Source organism: Vicia villosa, linkage group LG2 (genome assembly GCF_029867415.1).
Source record: "Vicia villosa cultivar HV-30 ecotype Madison, WI linkage group LG2, Vvil1.0, whole genome shotgun sequence".
Classification (NCBI taxonomy): domain Eukaryota; kingdom Viridiplantae; phylum Streptophyta; class Magnoliopsida; order Fabales; family Fabaceae; genus Vicia; species Vicia villosa.
In genome coordinates, this window is record NC_081181.1 from 139,413,342 (window position 1) to 139,429,623 (window position 16,282).

At 33.3% G+C, this 16,282-nt stretch overlaps 1 protein-coding gene across 1 annotated transcript; it reads left to right on the top strand.

The window, feature by feature from the left end:
* Window positions 1-255: 255 nt before the first annotated feature.
* LOC131652235 (indole-3-acetic acid-amido synthetase GH3.3-like) lies at window positions 256-2,573 on the top strand. Its single transcript, XM_058922043.1, has 3 exons — window positions 256-668; window positions 788-889; window positions 999-2,573. The coding sequence occupies exons 1-3, from the start codon at window positions 346-348 to the stop codon at window positions 2,374-2,376; spliced, it is 1,803 nt and encodes a 600-aa protein (XP_058778026.1). The 5' UTR covers window positions 256-345; the 3' UTR covers window positions 2,377-2,573.
* Window positions 2,574-16,282: the final 13,709 nt, after the last annotated feature.

Genomic DNA, 16,282 nt, shown 5'->3' on the forward strand with positions numbered 1-16,282 from the left:
CCCTGCTGACATGGCCAAACATATGGGTCCCACCTGTCGGCCATTATCCTTCCTCTCTACGTGTTTTTGGTCCCACATGTCTCCCCTTGGTGTTCACAATAACAATTGCTTTTACTTTTCTGTCTCCTTAACCCACCATTAAATCCTTATACGTCCTTCCAAATGTACTATTTCCTCCGGCTTGCTTACGTGGCGTATCATTAACCTGGACGCCGATGACGTGGCTATAAATACCCCCTTCTCCCTTCCTGCCTTCTTCATTCATTCTTCTTTCATTCTCTCATCTCACTTGCATTTTCTCTCTTTCTTTCTGTTACATTCACTTGAGTTGGTTCTTGGTTCATCATGACGGTTGAATCTGAAATGTTTCTAGAACCTCCTTCTGCCGTTGACGATAACAGTTTAACGAATTCTCTTCAATTCATTGAAGAAATGACGATAAACACTGACCCCGTTCAAGAGAATGTTCTCGCCGAGATTCTCTCGCAAAACGCTGAAACCGAGTACTTGAAACGGTTTGGACTTAACGGTGCTACTGACCGTGAAACATTCAAATCCAAAGTCCCCGTTATCACCTACGAAGATCTGTTACCGGATATTCAACGCATTGCTAACGGTGACACTTCTCCTATCTTGTCCTCTCATCCAATCTCCGAGTTTCTCACAAGGTTCATATCTCTCTCTTCTTTTACAAATATTTTTTCAGTTTTGCAATCATGTTTCAATGAGTATGTAATAAATGATGTAATATTAATTGTAAATTATATAAACGGTGTGAAAACTACAGCTCAGGAACTTCTGCTGGTGAGAGAAAATTGATGCCTACAATTCATCAAGAAATGGACCGTCGTCAGTTACTTTACAGTCTACTCATGCCAGTGATGAATCAGTAGGTTTTTGTTCTTTTCTATTCATATTTCATACTATAAATTAATAATAACATTAGTTTGTTAATTGTAGATTAACTTTTTTTTTCTTGATTTGGTTTTATGAAACAGATATGTGCCTGATTTGGACAAAGGAAAAGCACTTCATTTCCTTTTCATCAAAGCAGAAACAAAGACTCCAAGTGGGTTAGTAGCACGTCCAGTTTTAACTGCTTACTACAAAAGTGAACAGTTCAAGAAAAGACCATTTGATCCTTACAATGTCCTAACAAGCCCAAATGAAGCTATCTTGTGTCCCGATTCATTCCAGTCCATGTACACACAGATGCTTTGTGGGCTCATCATGCGCCATGAAGTCCTCCGAGTCGGCGCAGTTTTCGCGTCCGGGCTTCTCCGGGCCATTAGGTTTCTTCAGCTGAACTGGGCTCAATTAGCCCATGATATCTCCACTGGTACACTAAACCCAAAAATCACAGACCCTTCCATCAGAGAATGCATGTCGAAAATACTGAAACCGAACCCCGAACTCGCTGATTTCGTAACAAAAGAATGTTCTGGACAGAATTGGGAGCGTATAATCCCGCGTATTTGGCCTAACACAAAGTACCTCGAAGTTATCGTCACAGGTGCTATGGCTCAGTACATTCCAACTCTGGATTATTACAGTGGTAACCTTCCAAAACCATGTACAATGTACGCTTCATCCGAATGTTATTTTGGTCTCAACCTTAAACCTATGTCAGAACCTAATGAAGTCTCGTACACTATCATGCCTAACATGGGTTACTTTGAGTTTCTACCCCATGATGACTCATCACCTATAACTCTCTCACGTGACTCACCACCCAAACTCGTGGATCTCGCTGACGTGGAAATCGGTAAATTCTATGAACTTATCATAACAACTTATTCTGGTCTTTGTCGTTACAGAGTTGGTGATATCCTTCAAGTCACCGGATTCTATAACACTGATCCACAGTTCAAATTCGTGAGGAGAAAGAATGTGTTGTTGAGTATTGAAGCAGACAAAACCGACGAATCAGAGCTTCAAAAAGCCATTGAAAACGCTTCTGAGTTACTGAAAGAGTTCAACACAAGCGTCGTCGAATACACCAGTTTCGCCGATGCGAAATCCATCCCTGGACATTATGTTATCTACTGGGAGCTTTTCATAAAGGATTCATCAAATCCTCCCAGTGATGGAGTTCTGAACCAGTGTTGTTTGGTTATGGAAGAGTCTTTTAACACTGTTTATCGACAAGGACGAGTCGCTGATAATTCTATTGGACCATTAGAGATACGTGTTGTGAAGAATGGGACATTTGAAGAATTGATGGATTACGCTATATCTCGTGGTGCATCGATTAATCAGTATAAAGTTCCAAGGTGCGTGAGCTTCACGCCCATAATGGAACTTCTTGATTCTAGGGTTGTTTCTTTTCATTTTAGTCCTTCTCCACCTCATTGGGCTCCAGAACGACGTCGTTGAAAGGGTTGGCATAAAACGTGTGTAACATGCAGAAATGTATTATTACACGAGATCTTCATCTATCTATCTGTAGTAATAGTAAAAATAAGAATAGTAATAAAGGGTAAATTAGGAAATTTACCAGATGGATTGTGTGTAAGGAAAGTACCTTGTATGTGTAATTTTTGTTGAGTTGATATTTCAAAAGTGTTTGATCATGTTTTTTTCTTTATGCTTTTGTATGTTTTTTTGTTGTGTCTTTGTTAAAAGTGTTGTGTTAAAAGTGTTTTGTTTTTTTTTTTATAAACTTTTTGTGTGTGGTGTTAGAGTTCAATGGTTTCAAATGAGTGTGCATGATGTTATTTATGTCGTGCAAATGCTTGTTTGTTTTTAGTGTGGAAGTGATGTATCTTATCAAAGTTAAAAGGCGTTTATAATTAGAAATGACGTTTAAAGATAAAATTATCGAAACCGCTCATGTTTAGTGCGTTTGGATTTTATAAGAAATACTGAAGTCTTGATGTGATCAATGATCAAAGTATTGGATGTAACAGTTTCTTAAGATGATTAGTTACACCGATACTCTATTTGGCTAAAAAAAGTACATAGTTGATGATAACCTAGTTAAAGGGGAGTGAGTTAATCATGTTTAATAAAATTAATGATTAAATTAGTTGATAAATGGAATGTAAAAAAGTAGGAAGAAGAATATGAAATATTGAAAATGTAACAAACTTTACAGCTTTTGTTATAAAGTTTGAAATTTGATGCAATTATGATGTTTTTGAATAGACTCTATGCGGGTGTATTTTTGTGCACGTGCTAGATATTCTCTATGTTGCACTAGGTTTATAAATATTTATATAGAAAATTTAAATACTATGAAAATAAAGTAATTAAATTTCTTGTTTGAGGCATAATGTTTTTGGAAGCATTGTCACAAAAGTCACAAGAGCTTTAAGGCAGTGGTGCAGAAGGTTTAGTGCGTGGCAGCGTGAGGGAAGGTTGATTACTGTCATATTTGACAGCCTTAATGTATTATTTTGCAATAAATGTACTGTTACTTTAGATTAAATTTTTTAGCCTTTTTAACTAACATCTTTGACTCTATTTACTTTATCATCTCACATTGAAGCGGAGGTTACATGGTCTTCACCATCTCTCGAAAAAAACCTGTAAAAGAAAATAGATGGGGCGAAATGGGAGGAATTAACTTACCATCCTCTTTTAGATCTGTTAACTCTCAATTTTTTTAATACAATTTTATCTTTGATGATAAAAAGGTGAAAAATAAAGAATTTCTAAAGCAAAATTTTTGTATGCATCACAAAATTTTCGGTACTAAATACCGGAAATTCAATTAATTTGGAATTTCCGACACACCATATCGGAAATTTAATTTATTTGAAATATCGGAATTTTGAAATTTTAGGTATATCAGAATTTTAAAATTTCAGGTATACCAGAATTTTGAAATTTCAGGTATACCGGAATTTTCAAATTTTCGATATACCGGAAATTTGAAATAAACTAAATTTCCAGTATGTTTCAATTTTTTGTTTTTTAACAATTGAGTTTTGCCGACACTTTTGGAGGGTTCTGATTGCACCGACACATTTGTGTGGTCTAGAAAGCACCACCATTTGTATAAATAGGGGTGTTAGGGTTATGTGATAACACATCATTTCAACAAAATGCCTCTTCCTCCGTATTTGATTAAAGTATCTGTGTATTTCAATGGCAGCAACCCTGTTATTCAAATCAAGATTCCAGATGACGCTGTATCCTTTTGCCACCTTGAAAGAAATGTTGAATAAATTGTTGTATGATTCCGATAACTGAAGGGTGAGAAAGATCGAGTTTCGGGAGGACTTGATTGATACAAATGGAATGGTGAAATATAACTTAGTCGAGTTGAAAAATGATGAAGATGGGAAGGTCATGCAGAAATCACTTCGCCGTAGGATAACTAAACCCGAATGAAGTGTTTGATTCGTCTAGAGTCTTCCGGTAGTGTCTAGGTTTTCATGTTTCGAAGTACTGTTTATGCTTGTTGTTTGTCATCTGATGTTTTTTAACTATGTTTGTTTGTCATTGATGTTATTTTTTTTATCTACTCGAAACATTTACTAGCCAAAAAGATTATGCAATAATTAAGATATTCGTGCAACATCCGCCAACCTAGGTCCTCCATGAGCAACATTCGCCAACCTAGCTAAAATACTGTGGACATCACCATCAGGGTTCACCAGACCCATTAGGCTATCCAAGTGAACTGCGATGTACCACATGCGACTGTCCTGGTCACCAGCGAGAGGTGGAGATGGTGGTAGTGGTAGTGGTGGTGAAGAAGTCCTGGTACCTGAAGGCCCTGAAACATCAAATGCTGCGGCAGCTGGGGGTTGACCCTAGGGTGTGACACTCTGAGGAACCACTCCAGGTATCTATTCTGACACTGCCAAGGCTGCTAAACCGCAACAGCTGTATCCATGTTCTCACAGGGGGAACTAAGGATGTGACTCTGAAACTAGCGATCAATGCCACCAACTGGAGCCTCTAGGACCGGCCGTGGGATGCCCTGCATATAACCAAACTGGCGTAGACACCTCTCAGGCAAGTATCAACCCACATGGCTCTCCCATCTGACAGGCCCCAAATATAAAGAAGCTACATCAAAATGATGATGCTCACGGTGACCTGTATACGGTGTCCAGATTACATTATCCAGCGTCAGAGCATCCAGCCTCCACATGTACTCTATCAAGGGTGCCTCTCTTGAAAGGGTCTGTCTGGCCTTCCACCTCATCGCACAAGGGTCAGCAACCGCACAACGGTGGGTCCTCCGCTCACAGATGTGAGGGAAGTGCTCGTAGATCCAACACTGCATAAATAAAAATAATCAAGTTTCCGGTAAAATATAATAAAACACAAAAAAACATGTAAGAATATATACCTGTAGCAAGCTCAAATAACCAGCAAGCTGTCTGGTGTCAGGACGAGAAGCGGCATCAAACGTCGTGTATAGCATCGTAAGAGTAGCCACTCCCCAAGCTCAACACGGGGTATCAAGGTTGCTGAAGAGAGTAAGATAACAAACATCTATATAATATGCAGACCTGTTCGCAAATATAGAACATGCCACTAGATGTAGCATGTACGCCCTAGCGGCAGCCTTGTACCTATCTGCATCGACAAGCTACTGATAAACCTTCCTCTGCCAAGACATCCTGAGGTGAAAGCCCCAAGTGTCACCAAACTCCTTGAGCCCATCCAGCTCATCAACCTCTAACGCATCCATCACCATCTGCACCGTTGTCGCCTGGTCCCTGTGAACTGGTGTAAAAAATGTACCAGTTATCAGAAGGTGAAACAGGTAATGCACATCATCCAGAGTTACTGTCCTCTCTCCGGCTGGAAGATGGAAGGATGATGTCTTCGGGTGCCATCTCTCTACAAAAGCTGATAATAGAGGGACGTCCAACATCATCAGGGAGCATCTAGCAAAGTCCAACAAATGGAACTCCCGAACGATCCTTGCCACCTCCTCATGCATCAGTCCCTCGTGGAAGTTCTTCAACTTCGACCCGTGAGAAGTGACCTTCAGCACTGGACGCTCCTGTAACAAAAAAAACACAATTAAAACAAAATAGTATAAATCAAATTGCATAATAAAAATTAAGCTATGTTACATACCTCGCCCTGCCATATCCTGAAAGCGACATGGTAAGCATAACCTGTTGTGGGTCGGGCTACCGATAGAGCCGAGGTTGAGCAGGCGCAGGCGGGTAGGAGGTTCTGTTTACCTCGGCGTCGGGGTGGTAGAGCTTCCACTGCTGTGGACGGGAAGGTGAAATAGGATGAGATTGCAGAGGTTGTGCCGGAGGTTGTTGTTCAGCGGGAGGTTGTGCAGCAGGAGTCTGTGGCTATTGCTGGGTGGGGGTTGCTGATGAGAGGGTGTCTATAGTTGAGGAGTAGGTACCTAGTGCTCATGAGGGGGTGGTTAGAGTTGAGGAGCGGATGACCATGGCTGAGGAGCGGGTGGTGTATGATACGGAAGGGCAAAATACCACCTCAAAAAATATAAGAAAATAGAATTTTAAAAAAATAAAAAATACTAGAAATATCAAATATTTCAAAATTTCCGGTACTGGACAAAATACCGGAAATTTCATAATTTACGGTATTTTTAAAAATTTATCAACATACAGGTGTTTACGGTGATTTCCGGTAAACAACCGCTAGTCTTCCAAACTATAATAAATATGATTTGGTTACTCGCAGGATCGACTAGATTGATCCTAGGACACATAGTCAAAAAGATTGTTATCAATGTTCATTTGAACCATATTCATGATTCGTCTTCGTCAATAAGCGTTGTTCGATTAAGAAACAAGTAATCTTGATAATCACTTTGTTATATATAAGTATGACTTCAATGAAAAGATAAGTAACATAACATATGAAATTAAAAGGACTGTTAAAACGTAAAGAATCTTAAAATGCAGAAACGTTAAAGACTTTGAAAGTAAATAACATGAAAGTAATTCGAAAGTAAATGACATTAAAGTAAAAATACAGAAATGTAAATGGCAAGAAGTAAATGGAATGCAGTAATTCTGAAAGATATTCGAAAACGAAAGATAATACACATGTATTAAAGTGGTGGTGTCATACGTACATTTTCTCAGCGAACTCTTTCTCTTAACGCTTGATACTTGAGTAAATATGTGAGTGATTTGTACAAAATGAACACACAGAATCCTAACATTAAGACTCCTATTTATACTAGTTTCGACCTTAACGGTCCTACACTAATCTGCTGCCACGTCTCTCATAAGAACTTCCAGCGACGACATCTGTTACTTGGACAGTTACGAAACCGTCTTCGAATTTCAAATCTTCCCGCCTGAGTCCGTCTTCGACGCGTGGCAGTGTATTAAAAAACACTACGAAAACACGCTAAGTAGTAATACTTGAATATATTTTATAAATGTTGTCTAAGCCCCCGAAGACACATACTTTCACTAGCTTTCAATATTCATTATCTTCATAACGAACTTAGAAGTCTTTATTCTCGAAACATGGTCATCAGTAGCCATTTTTTTATTTTTTAAGGGATGGCCATCAGTAACCATCTTTCCTTCGATTTTCGACTTCTTCGAAGGACAAATATTACAAGACGAAATCTTCAGCTAACAACAGGAAATTTTGAAATTTCCGGTACAAAATACCGTAAATTTTGGAATTCCCAGTACAAAATACCGGAAATTTCACAATTTTCGGTAAAAAGTACCAAAAATTTCATAAAAATACCAGAAACTTTTATTTGCGAAATTTCCGGTAAGCTGCTCAAATTTCCGGTATCTCCCAAGAATTTGAAAAATCCGGTACTTTCCGTAGATTTTGAAAAATGTGGTAAATGATTTTGGATGGACATTATGGTCTTTTCATGCATTTTGGGAGGTGTCATGGCTAATTTGGAGGTGGCAAGTTGAATTCTCGCGAAATGGACATGGTTGTAAATGTAAATACTCTAAGAGAGTTTTTTTTATTAATTATATGAAATTAAAATATCAATACTTATTTATTGAAGATATGTTTTAAGAATAAAAATTGCTAATTTGTTCACCTTGATTCGGAATCCTAAAAACATGAATGATTAAATTTTCTTCTATATTTCACACTCTCGTTCTCAACTCTTAATGGGACAAGTTGTAGAGCTGTTACTTATGTTTCTGATTTTGTGATTACAAAGGAGATCTAGCCATATAATATATATAAGCATAGTCCCTACCCATTATGAACCAAGCGTTAAAGCCCACATTTTTTTCACACCAATCCGGTTTCAGATACTCAAACTTTAATTAAAAAGATCACTTAACCAATAAAAGAGTTTACTTATGCACCTCCATCAGAATCATTTTTTTTTGACGGAAAAAAATTAATTCATTTCATTAATAACAATATTCTGAATACATGTTGGAATTTCAAAGAAATTATGAAAACTAGCAAAAGATGGAGCCACCCGCGCCAGAGCATGAGCCACTTCATTAGCTTGTCTTCTAACGAACTTAACATGAGAGTTCCTAAATAAAAGAGCCATCAAACGATTACACTCGCCAGTAATAGAACCAAAGTCCGAATCATTTGGTTTCGGATTAGTTACATTATCCACAACGCGCTTTGCGTCCAACTCGAAATCCATATTGTCAAAACCCAGCTCATGAACCCATTTTAAGGTTTTAAAAAGACCAAGAGCTTCCCAATAGCAACATCCGTACAAGGCGAAAACCAATCAGTTCGGGCTACAATAAACTGACCTGCATCATCTCTAACGCAAGCACCGATATCCACTTTGTTATGTGAAAAGGATGCGTCAATATTACACTCGAGTCTGCCCCTCGAAGGTTTTGCCCATCTGATGATAGTGACCGGGGGGTCGATACTTCTATTATATGGGTTAAGCTGCTGAGCCTCCCTCCATCCTGTCAACAACTGAAGGGCATGCTGACAAATGATGTTCGGAGGATCTTCCACCTGATTGCACACAAGGTTGTTCCTTCCTTTCCAGATACTCCATAAAGTAACTGAGAAAATCGCTTGTTGGTCTTTACTAGATACCTGCAGAAAGGAAAAAATCACAGATGCAAATGTCTCCCCATTGCTAAAAACCTGCTGCAACATAGACCAAAGACCCACTTGAATCCAACACTCAATACTTTTAGGACACTGAAGAAAGAGATGATAATTGTTCTCTTCACCGACCCTACAAGCGACACAGTTTGAAAGGCAATCAATTCCTTTATCCAGGAGTCTTCTTCTAGTAGGCACACAATCTCTGCACAAACGCCATAGGAAATTCTTTACTCTTGGGGGGGTCCTAATGTTCCATAACAGATTCCATCTCTCACTGCTTCTAAGGTTTGAGGTATCAATAGCATCAGTGATACAGTACCTATAAGCACTCCGAACTGAGAATTTACCGTTAGACTCATGTTTCCAAATTAAATTATCAGTATGAACCGCGGTAAAGAGGGGTGTATTCTGAATCTTCTCAGCTGCTTCGGCCCCTACTAGAGGAAGGATAACACCCTGATTCCAATACTTACCAATCAGAGACATCAAATCAGATACCTTGAGATTATCCGCTACCAGATTGTTAGGCCAAGGATTAGTCAGAGAGGAGCCGTCGGCCAACCAGAACGGATCCCAAACCGAAATATTCTCTCCTGACCCTATACTCCATTTTAATCCTCCTTTAATCACAAATTTTGAACTCCAGATGCTACGCCACACATAGCTAGGATTATGGCCAATATTAGAATTGAGAAAGTCACACTTCGGAAAATACCTGGCTTTGTAAAGGCGAGACACAAGAGAATCTGGCATAGTTATGAGCTTCCAAGCTTGCTTGCTTAACATCGCGAGGTTGAAAGCACCAATATTCTTGATTGCTGGCAACAAAATATCAAGTAAATCTAACAAATACAGATTTAAAATTTTAATCAGCCATGCAAAGAGAAAGGCCACAGTGGGATATGTTTGTAAATACCATATATTTTAAGGTGAATTCTTATCTACCCAACACAAAAAGTTGGGTAGAATTAATTTCAGTGTAAAATACATTAGAAATAACTAAAAATTATAATATTTAATAAATAATTAAATATGATAAAATTAAATGATACAATTTAATTGGTGAAAGGTATATTATCCAACTTTTTGTGATGGATGGAGAAGATATCTGTATATTTTAAAGTTTGAAAATATAAAATTTATTTTAATAACTACCTCCATAAAAATACAAATCTATAATATGAGAAAGGTTATTGTTCTAGATTAGACAATAATAACCTTGCTTAATATTGTGCCATTTCACAAATTTGAGGGCAAATCATGTCTAATCTAACTAAATGTTAGGCAATTAGCTGGTTTTGGTTCCATTAGAAACATTCATTATAATGTTTTAGGCTGAAAAATGATATATTTCTTTTATTTGGACTCACTTTAGTTGCTTTTGAACCAAAAATAGGTGACATGAGGCAAAAGATGCAGTCTGTGACTGGATAAGGATAGAATATCTGCTATAAAATTATGTTACCAATATACAAACTGTTCACTATTGTTACATCGTCTTTTCTTTCTCTTAAAAATTTCTATTCTCTCTCTGCCTTCTACCTTCCACCTCTTTTCCTTCTACATTTCACAAATAACATTTTGGTTCTCTGATTTTTTTTCTTCCCCTAACTTGTTTCAATATTTTCTATGCTTTTTTAGTTGGATAAATTGAACCTCTCATCATGCCAATATTTTGGTACTCAATTTATATAGATATGGATGACATAACCTCATCATATTCATTATATAGTTAATTTCCTTCTCCATAACCTTATTAATTTACTCCAAGGAAATATTTTCTCATGTTGTCCTTAACTTGTTTCATCTTGGTAACCTGTTTGTTTCTATATGTTTTTTCAATTGTTCATTTCTAAGTTTTTTATTCTTAAACAAGGTAAAAAGGTTTGTTTTCAACCATTCCTTCTTCTGAATGTTTGATTTTCTTCACATTATCACTAACTTTGGATGATTTTCTTCATTTTAGGTACACAAAATCTTATTTTTATTTGTCTTTAGCCACCTTTGTTTGTTGCATGTCACCATTGTTTCATATTTTGGGTTTATGTTTTTTGTTGTTGGATTTTTATGTGTTTTGGTTGAAGATTTGGTGAAGATCGTACACTATTTTTGAATTTCAGAGCTTTTTTGTTTATGATGTTTTTTGAAGTGATGACTTTTCTAGATTTCAGTTGATTATTGAAGGAAGATGGTAGAATATTATTGACTTTTTAGGTTTGTATTCTTGATTTTCTGGGTTACGCTTGATTTTCTGGGATATTTATTTAAAGGTGTTCTTCAAAAAGATGAATATTGGATGAAGAAGACCCGAGTTTTTAGGTGTTGTTCTTTATAGCATATGAATTTGTGGTTTTTTTTAGCGTTTTTTATTTTTTATTTTGAGATCCAGATATATTGTTATAATATTTCAAAGTAATATATATATATATATATATATATATATATATATATATATATATATATATATATATATATATATATATATATATATATATGTATATATATATATATATATATATATTAATGATTACCCTATTAATATGCAACTAGTTTTAAAATTAAAATGAATAATTAAATTGTCATTAAGAGTTAGACATATATAAAAAACAAATAACATATTGTATTAAGGAACAAATAACATATTGTATTAAGGAATCAAATGACAAGTTAGAAAGTTTATTCTTACCAAAAAAGAAAGTTGGAAAATTTATTATATTGGTCTTCATATTTAAGATAAGAGATTTATAAATTTATTTTTTATGGGAAAAATTATTTAAAATGGCTATAAATTTTTGTTTAAAATCACAAATTTATTTTTAATATCTTTAATTTTACTATTAGAAGAAATAAGATATTATTATTTCATATCTTTTATCATTTTTAATTTTTAGTCTACTTTATTTTTAATATTAGAAGAAATAAACTTACAAATTTACTTTTAATATCCCTAATTTTACGGTTTTTTATTTTTTCGATTGTTAGGCACCTAAATCAAGCAATCAGCAATGTCATATATGATGGATGATTCTAAAATTATATTGTTGCACACAAATGATGTACTATCTGTAATATAATAAGTTATTTATCTATATGCATATTTATATATTATGCATATTGGTTGACAACTTTTCCATTTTTATAAAGTTTTATAGTAACTTGAAAAAATAACTTCAATCATACGAATCATGATGGACTGAATGCAACAATTATTATGATGGACTGAATGCAACAATTAATACCTTCAATTTTGACAGAGTAATTATTTATTAAATTTTTAAAATGAGAATTATGCTCTCCACTGATCCAACACATCACTTGGATTTAGCCACCAAAATGATTAATGAATGAATGCACACATATAACATACTTACAACATCACCGGTCCGATGAACTACATCGTCTCATCATAACTCACCATTTACTATCACCAATTAAAGTATGTACATGTCTCAGCATCATTCATCACCACAATATTCACAACAATTTACAATACAATCATATCCTAACCGCCTCAATCACATTGTTACATAATACCGTGTATGTCTACAATGTATAACATCACCAATAATTTAATCGGAGTTTTTAAATAAAATCGGCTACTGCCCCAAATGTCATTTAATTATATAATATTTTAAATTATTGACACAACACTCGAAACGGCACTCAAAACGGATACACGATTCAAAAGATATGAATTTTAGAAAATATTTTTCAAAACAGCATCAGGTGTAACCGGTTACGGCATGGGCGTTACCCGGTTACGCCTTTACGTCAACCTATTAGCTATTATTGAAATTCGCCTGTAATCGGTTACAGCAGGGAGGGTAATCGGTTACAACAGCCAAAGTTGTCCAGTTTCCTTAATTTTCCACGCAGTAATCGGTCACAACATGACTGCTACAATGTTACAGCGTGCACAGACCCAAAAATCTCAGTTTTGACAGCTTCTCAGCCCCTCTACTCCTCACAATTTCATACCAATACAAATTCTTTACTAAAACGGAACCAATTCCAGCAATTTGACATAATTCAAACACAACACAATTTCATCTAACATCCATAATCATTCATACACATTCTATTGAATCAAAACACACAATTGAACCTAAACCTCTGAATCCCAAAACCTAGAACATATATAATTGAGAGAACTAATCTACCAAATCAATCCTATCACTTATGAAAACATAAAAGATGATAAGTGGAGAGTTCCCCTTATCTTAGCAAGTGTTCTTGGTTCTTCCCCTTCTTCCTTCAATGATGTTGTCTTTCACTTACTCTACTTCTCTTCTCAGACTCTTTTGATTTCCAATTTTCCCTTCTTTTCTTGTTTTATGAAATTAGAGTCATTAGTTAGGAAAGGCCTACCCAAATAGTACCTCCCTTCTACTAACTACACCACAAGCCCAATCACATTATTTTCTAAAAATCTCCAATAACTCAATAAAAGTCAAATAATTCCAATAATTAATTTAAACTCTAATTAAATCAAGGGTTAAATACTTTCTACCCCCTACCAAAGTAGCGAGATTCGATTTCCCCCCTTATTTAAAAAAATTCAGCCTTTGCCCCTTACGTGGCGCTTGCTGACTTGGAAAGCTTGAAAAAACTTTAAAAAATAGCAATTTTCTTAACTTGCAAAACCAGGTCTCAAACCCTTGTCATAAGGGTGAATGGAGTGCTACCCTACCACCAAGCCATCAATGTTATAGGGTTAATAAGGTCAAGATAATATATATATATATATATATATATATATATATATATATTAATATATACGTTTATTATTTTATTATTACTAATATATTACTTTATTTATTTATTTATTAATATATGTTTATATATGTATATTAATATATTTTATTTATTAATATAATGTTAATAATATTAATATTTACGTAAAATAATATTAATAATATATTTAAACGGTAAGTAATATGTACTTTTATAAATTCAATTTTTTATTTATTAATATATACAGTGTTTTTTAGTTACAGTTTATAAAAATTGAACAAAATGAAGTTTTTTAAAAAATGAAGTTTATAAAAAAATGAAATTTAATAGGTACAAAATGAAGTGTTATATATATATATATATATATATATATATATATATATATATATATATATATATATATATATATATATATATATATATATATATATATATATATATATATATATATATATATATATATACACGTTTAAAAATGAATACTTTTTTTTAAAAACTGAACAATAACTATAAAGTGTTATTGATTTTTTTTTTGTTTTTTATAAAAAAAACTGTATATATTAGATTCATTATAGAAAAATATATAAAAATGATTTATAATTAATATATAGATAATGCAATAATTAAAAAAAGTGAGCAAATTCTTAATTATAAATATTTAAAAAGTTAATTAAAAAACTAAATACAATTATTTTAAAAAAGCGTTAATTAAAAAAATTATTAAAAAAACATTTAAATAAAATTATTAAAAAAAACTTTTATATAAATTAAAAAAATTGAATAAAAACGTTAATTAAATACGTTTATTAAGATTATTAAAGAAAACGTTAATGCAATAAAAACATTAATAAAATAAAAACGTTAATAAAAAAACGTGAATATTTACTGAGCAATAAAAAAACGTTAATAAAAAAACGTGAATAATTTTTTTAATAAAAAAATGTGAATAACTTTTTTAATAAAAAAACTGAGCAATAAAAAAAGTTAATATTTACTTTTATTTAATAATTGTTTAAAAGTTATAAACGTGTTATAAATATTTTTATCTATATTTTTATAATGATTCTAATATATATTACATAAAACAAACAAGTTATATATTAATATGTAAGTGATTTTCACACCTTTTGTTTTTGTTTTTTTGTGATTTCGTGGGTAATCGTTTGTTTTGATTTCCCATATTTCTGTGGTGTATTTTAATTTCTCGTCTTTGTGCGGGTATTTTGTTTTTCCGTTTTTGTGCGGTGTTCATTTGTTTCAGGTTGAAAGATTAGTTTCGATCTAGTGCAAATTCAATCAATGACTTTGGTGCCGTCAACGCTACAGATCCGGAAGCATGAATATTTCGGACATCTCAATACAGTCAATACATTAATATTTGTAGGCATATGCAATTTTCTGTTTTATGCTATTAACATGGATGCTGTGGATTTGTTCGCAGATTCATCCTTTTTGTTTTTGGCGATTTTGAATTTATATTGCAACGATGTACTCTATTGATTTGAATGAATGAATATCATCTATTTTCTATCAAAAAAATAAGTAATAATTTACATAATTTATGTTTTATATAGAACTTCTTTGCAATTGTAAATAACTAAACATGCATGGTTTGGTGGTAAGCTTGCAGCATTGTTGTCATTTAGACATGGGTGTGTTAAAATTTTTAATTGTGTTTGGCTTAATAAAATAGTATACAATAAGTCCAAAGATTAATTTTTTTTAAGGTGAATTCTTATCTACCAAACTCAAAAAGTTGGGTAAGGTTACCTCTTGTGTAAAATGCACTGAATATAAAATAATTGTAGTATTTAATAAATAATTAAATGTCTTTAACTTAGATGGTATCATGTGATTGGTTGAATGTACTCTACTCAACTTTTAGTGATGGGTAGAGAAGTTGTCCTTTTTTTAATAGGGGGAAATCAAATTTCGCTACTATTGCAGGGGTGAAAGTCATTTAACCCTTAAATCAATAAAATTAAGAGTGAAGACCCATTTTGGTCCCTCACAAAAATCACACAACCCAAATTAGTCCCTCACAAAAATAAGGACTCGATTTAATCCCTTACAAAATTTAACCGGACCATATTAGTCCTTCTGTTAATATTTTTATTAAATTGGTTTTTTATATTTTTAAACCGTGACTGGACTGCCACGTTGGCTTTTATTTTTTATTTTCATTTTTTAAATACTAAATTAATTTTTAATTGTAATTTCATTTTTAAACAATTCTGATTTAATAATATCAAGGCAAAATTGTTTTTATAAGAAATTGAACACAATACTATTAAACAATATCTTAAGTCTTTACCATTTGGCCAATATGCATTCATAAAAAATAATTTCCAAGATTTTTAATAATATTAAATAATTATAAATTTAAAACAAAAATTATAAAATTTATATCAATGTGGTTTCGATCCTCTTTGATTTACTAATTTCAAATAATAAACCAATTTAAAAATAAAATTTATTAAATATAAAACCTCAATATATTTAATCAATTAGAAATAAATTAAATTATATGTAATTAAAATTAAATAAGACACAAATA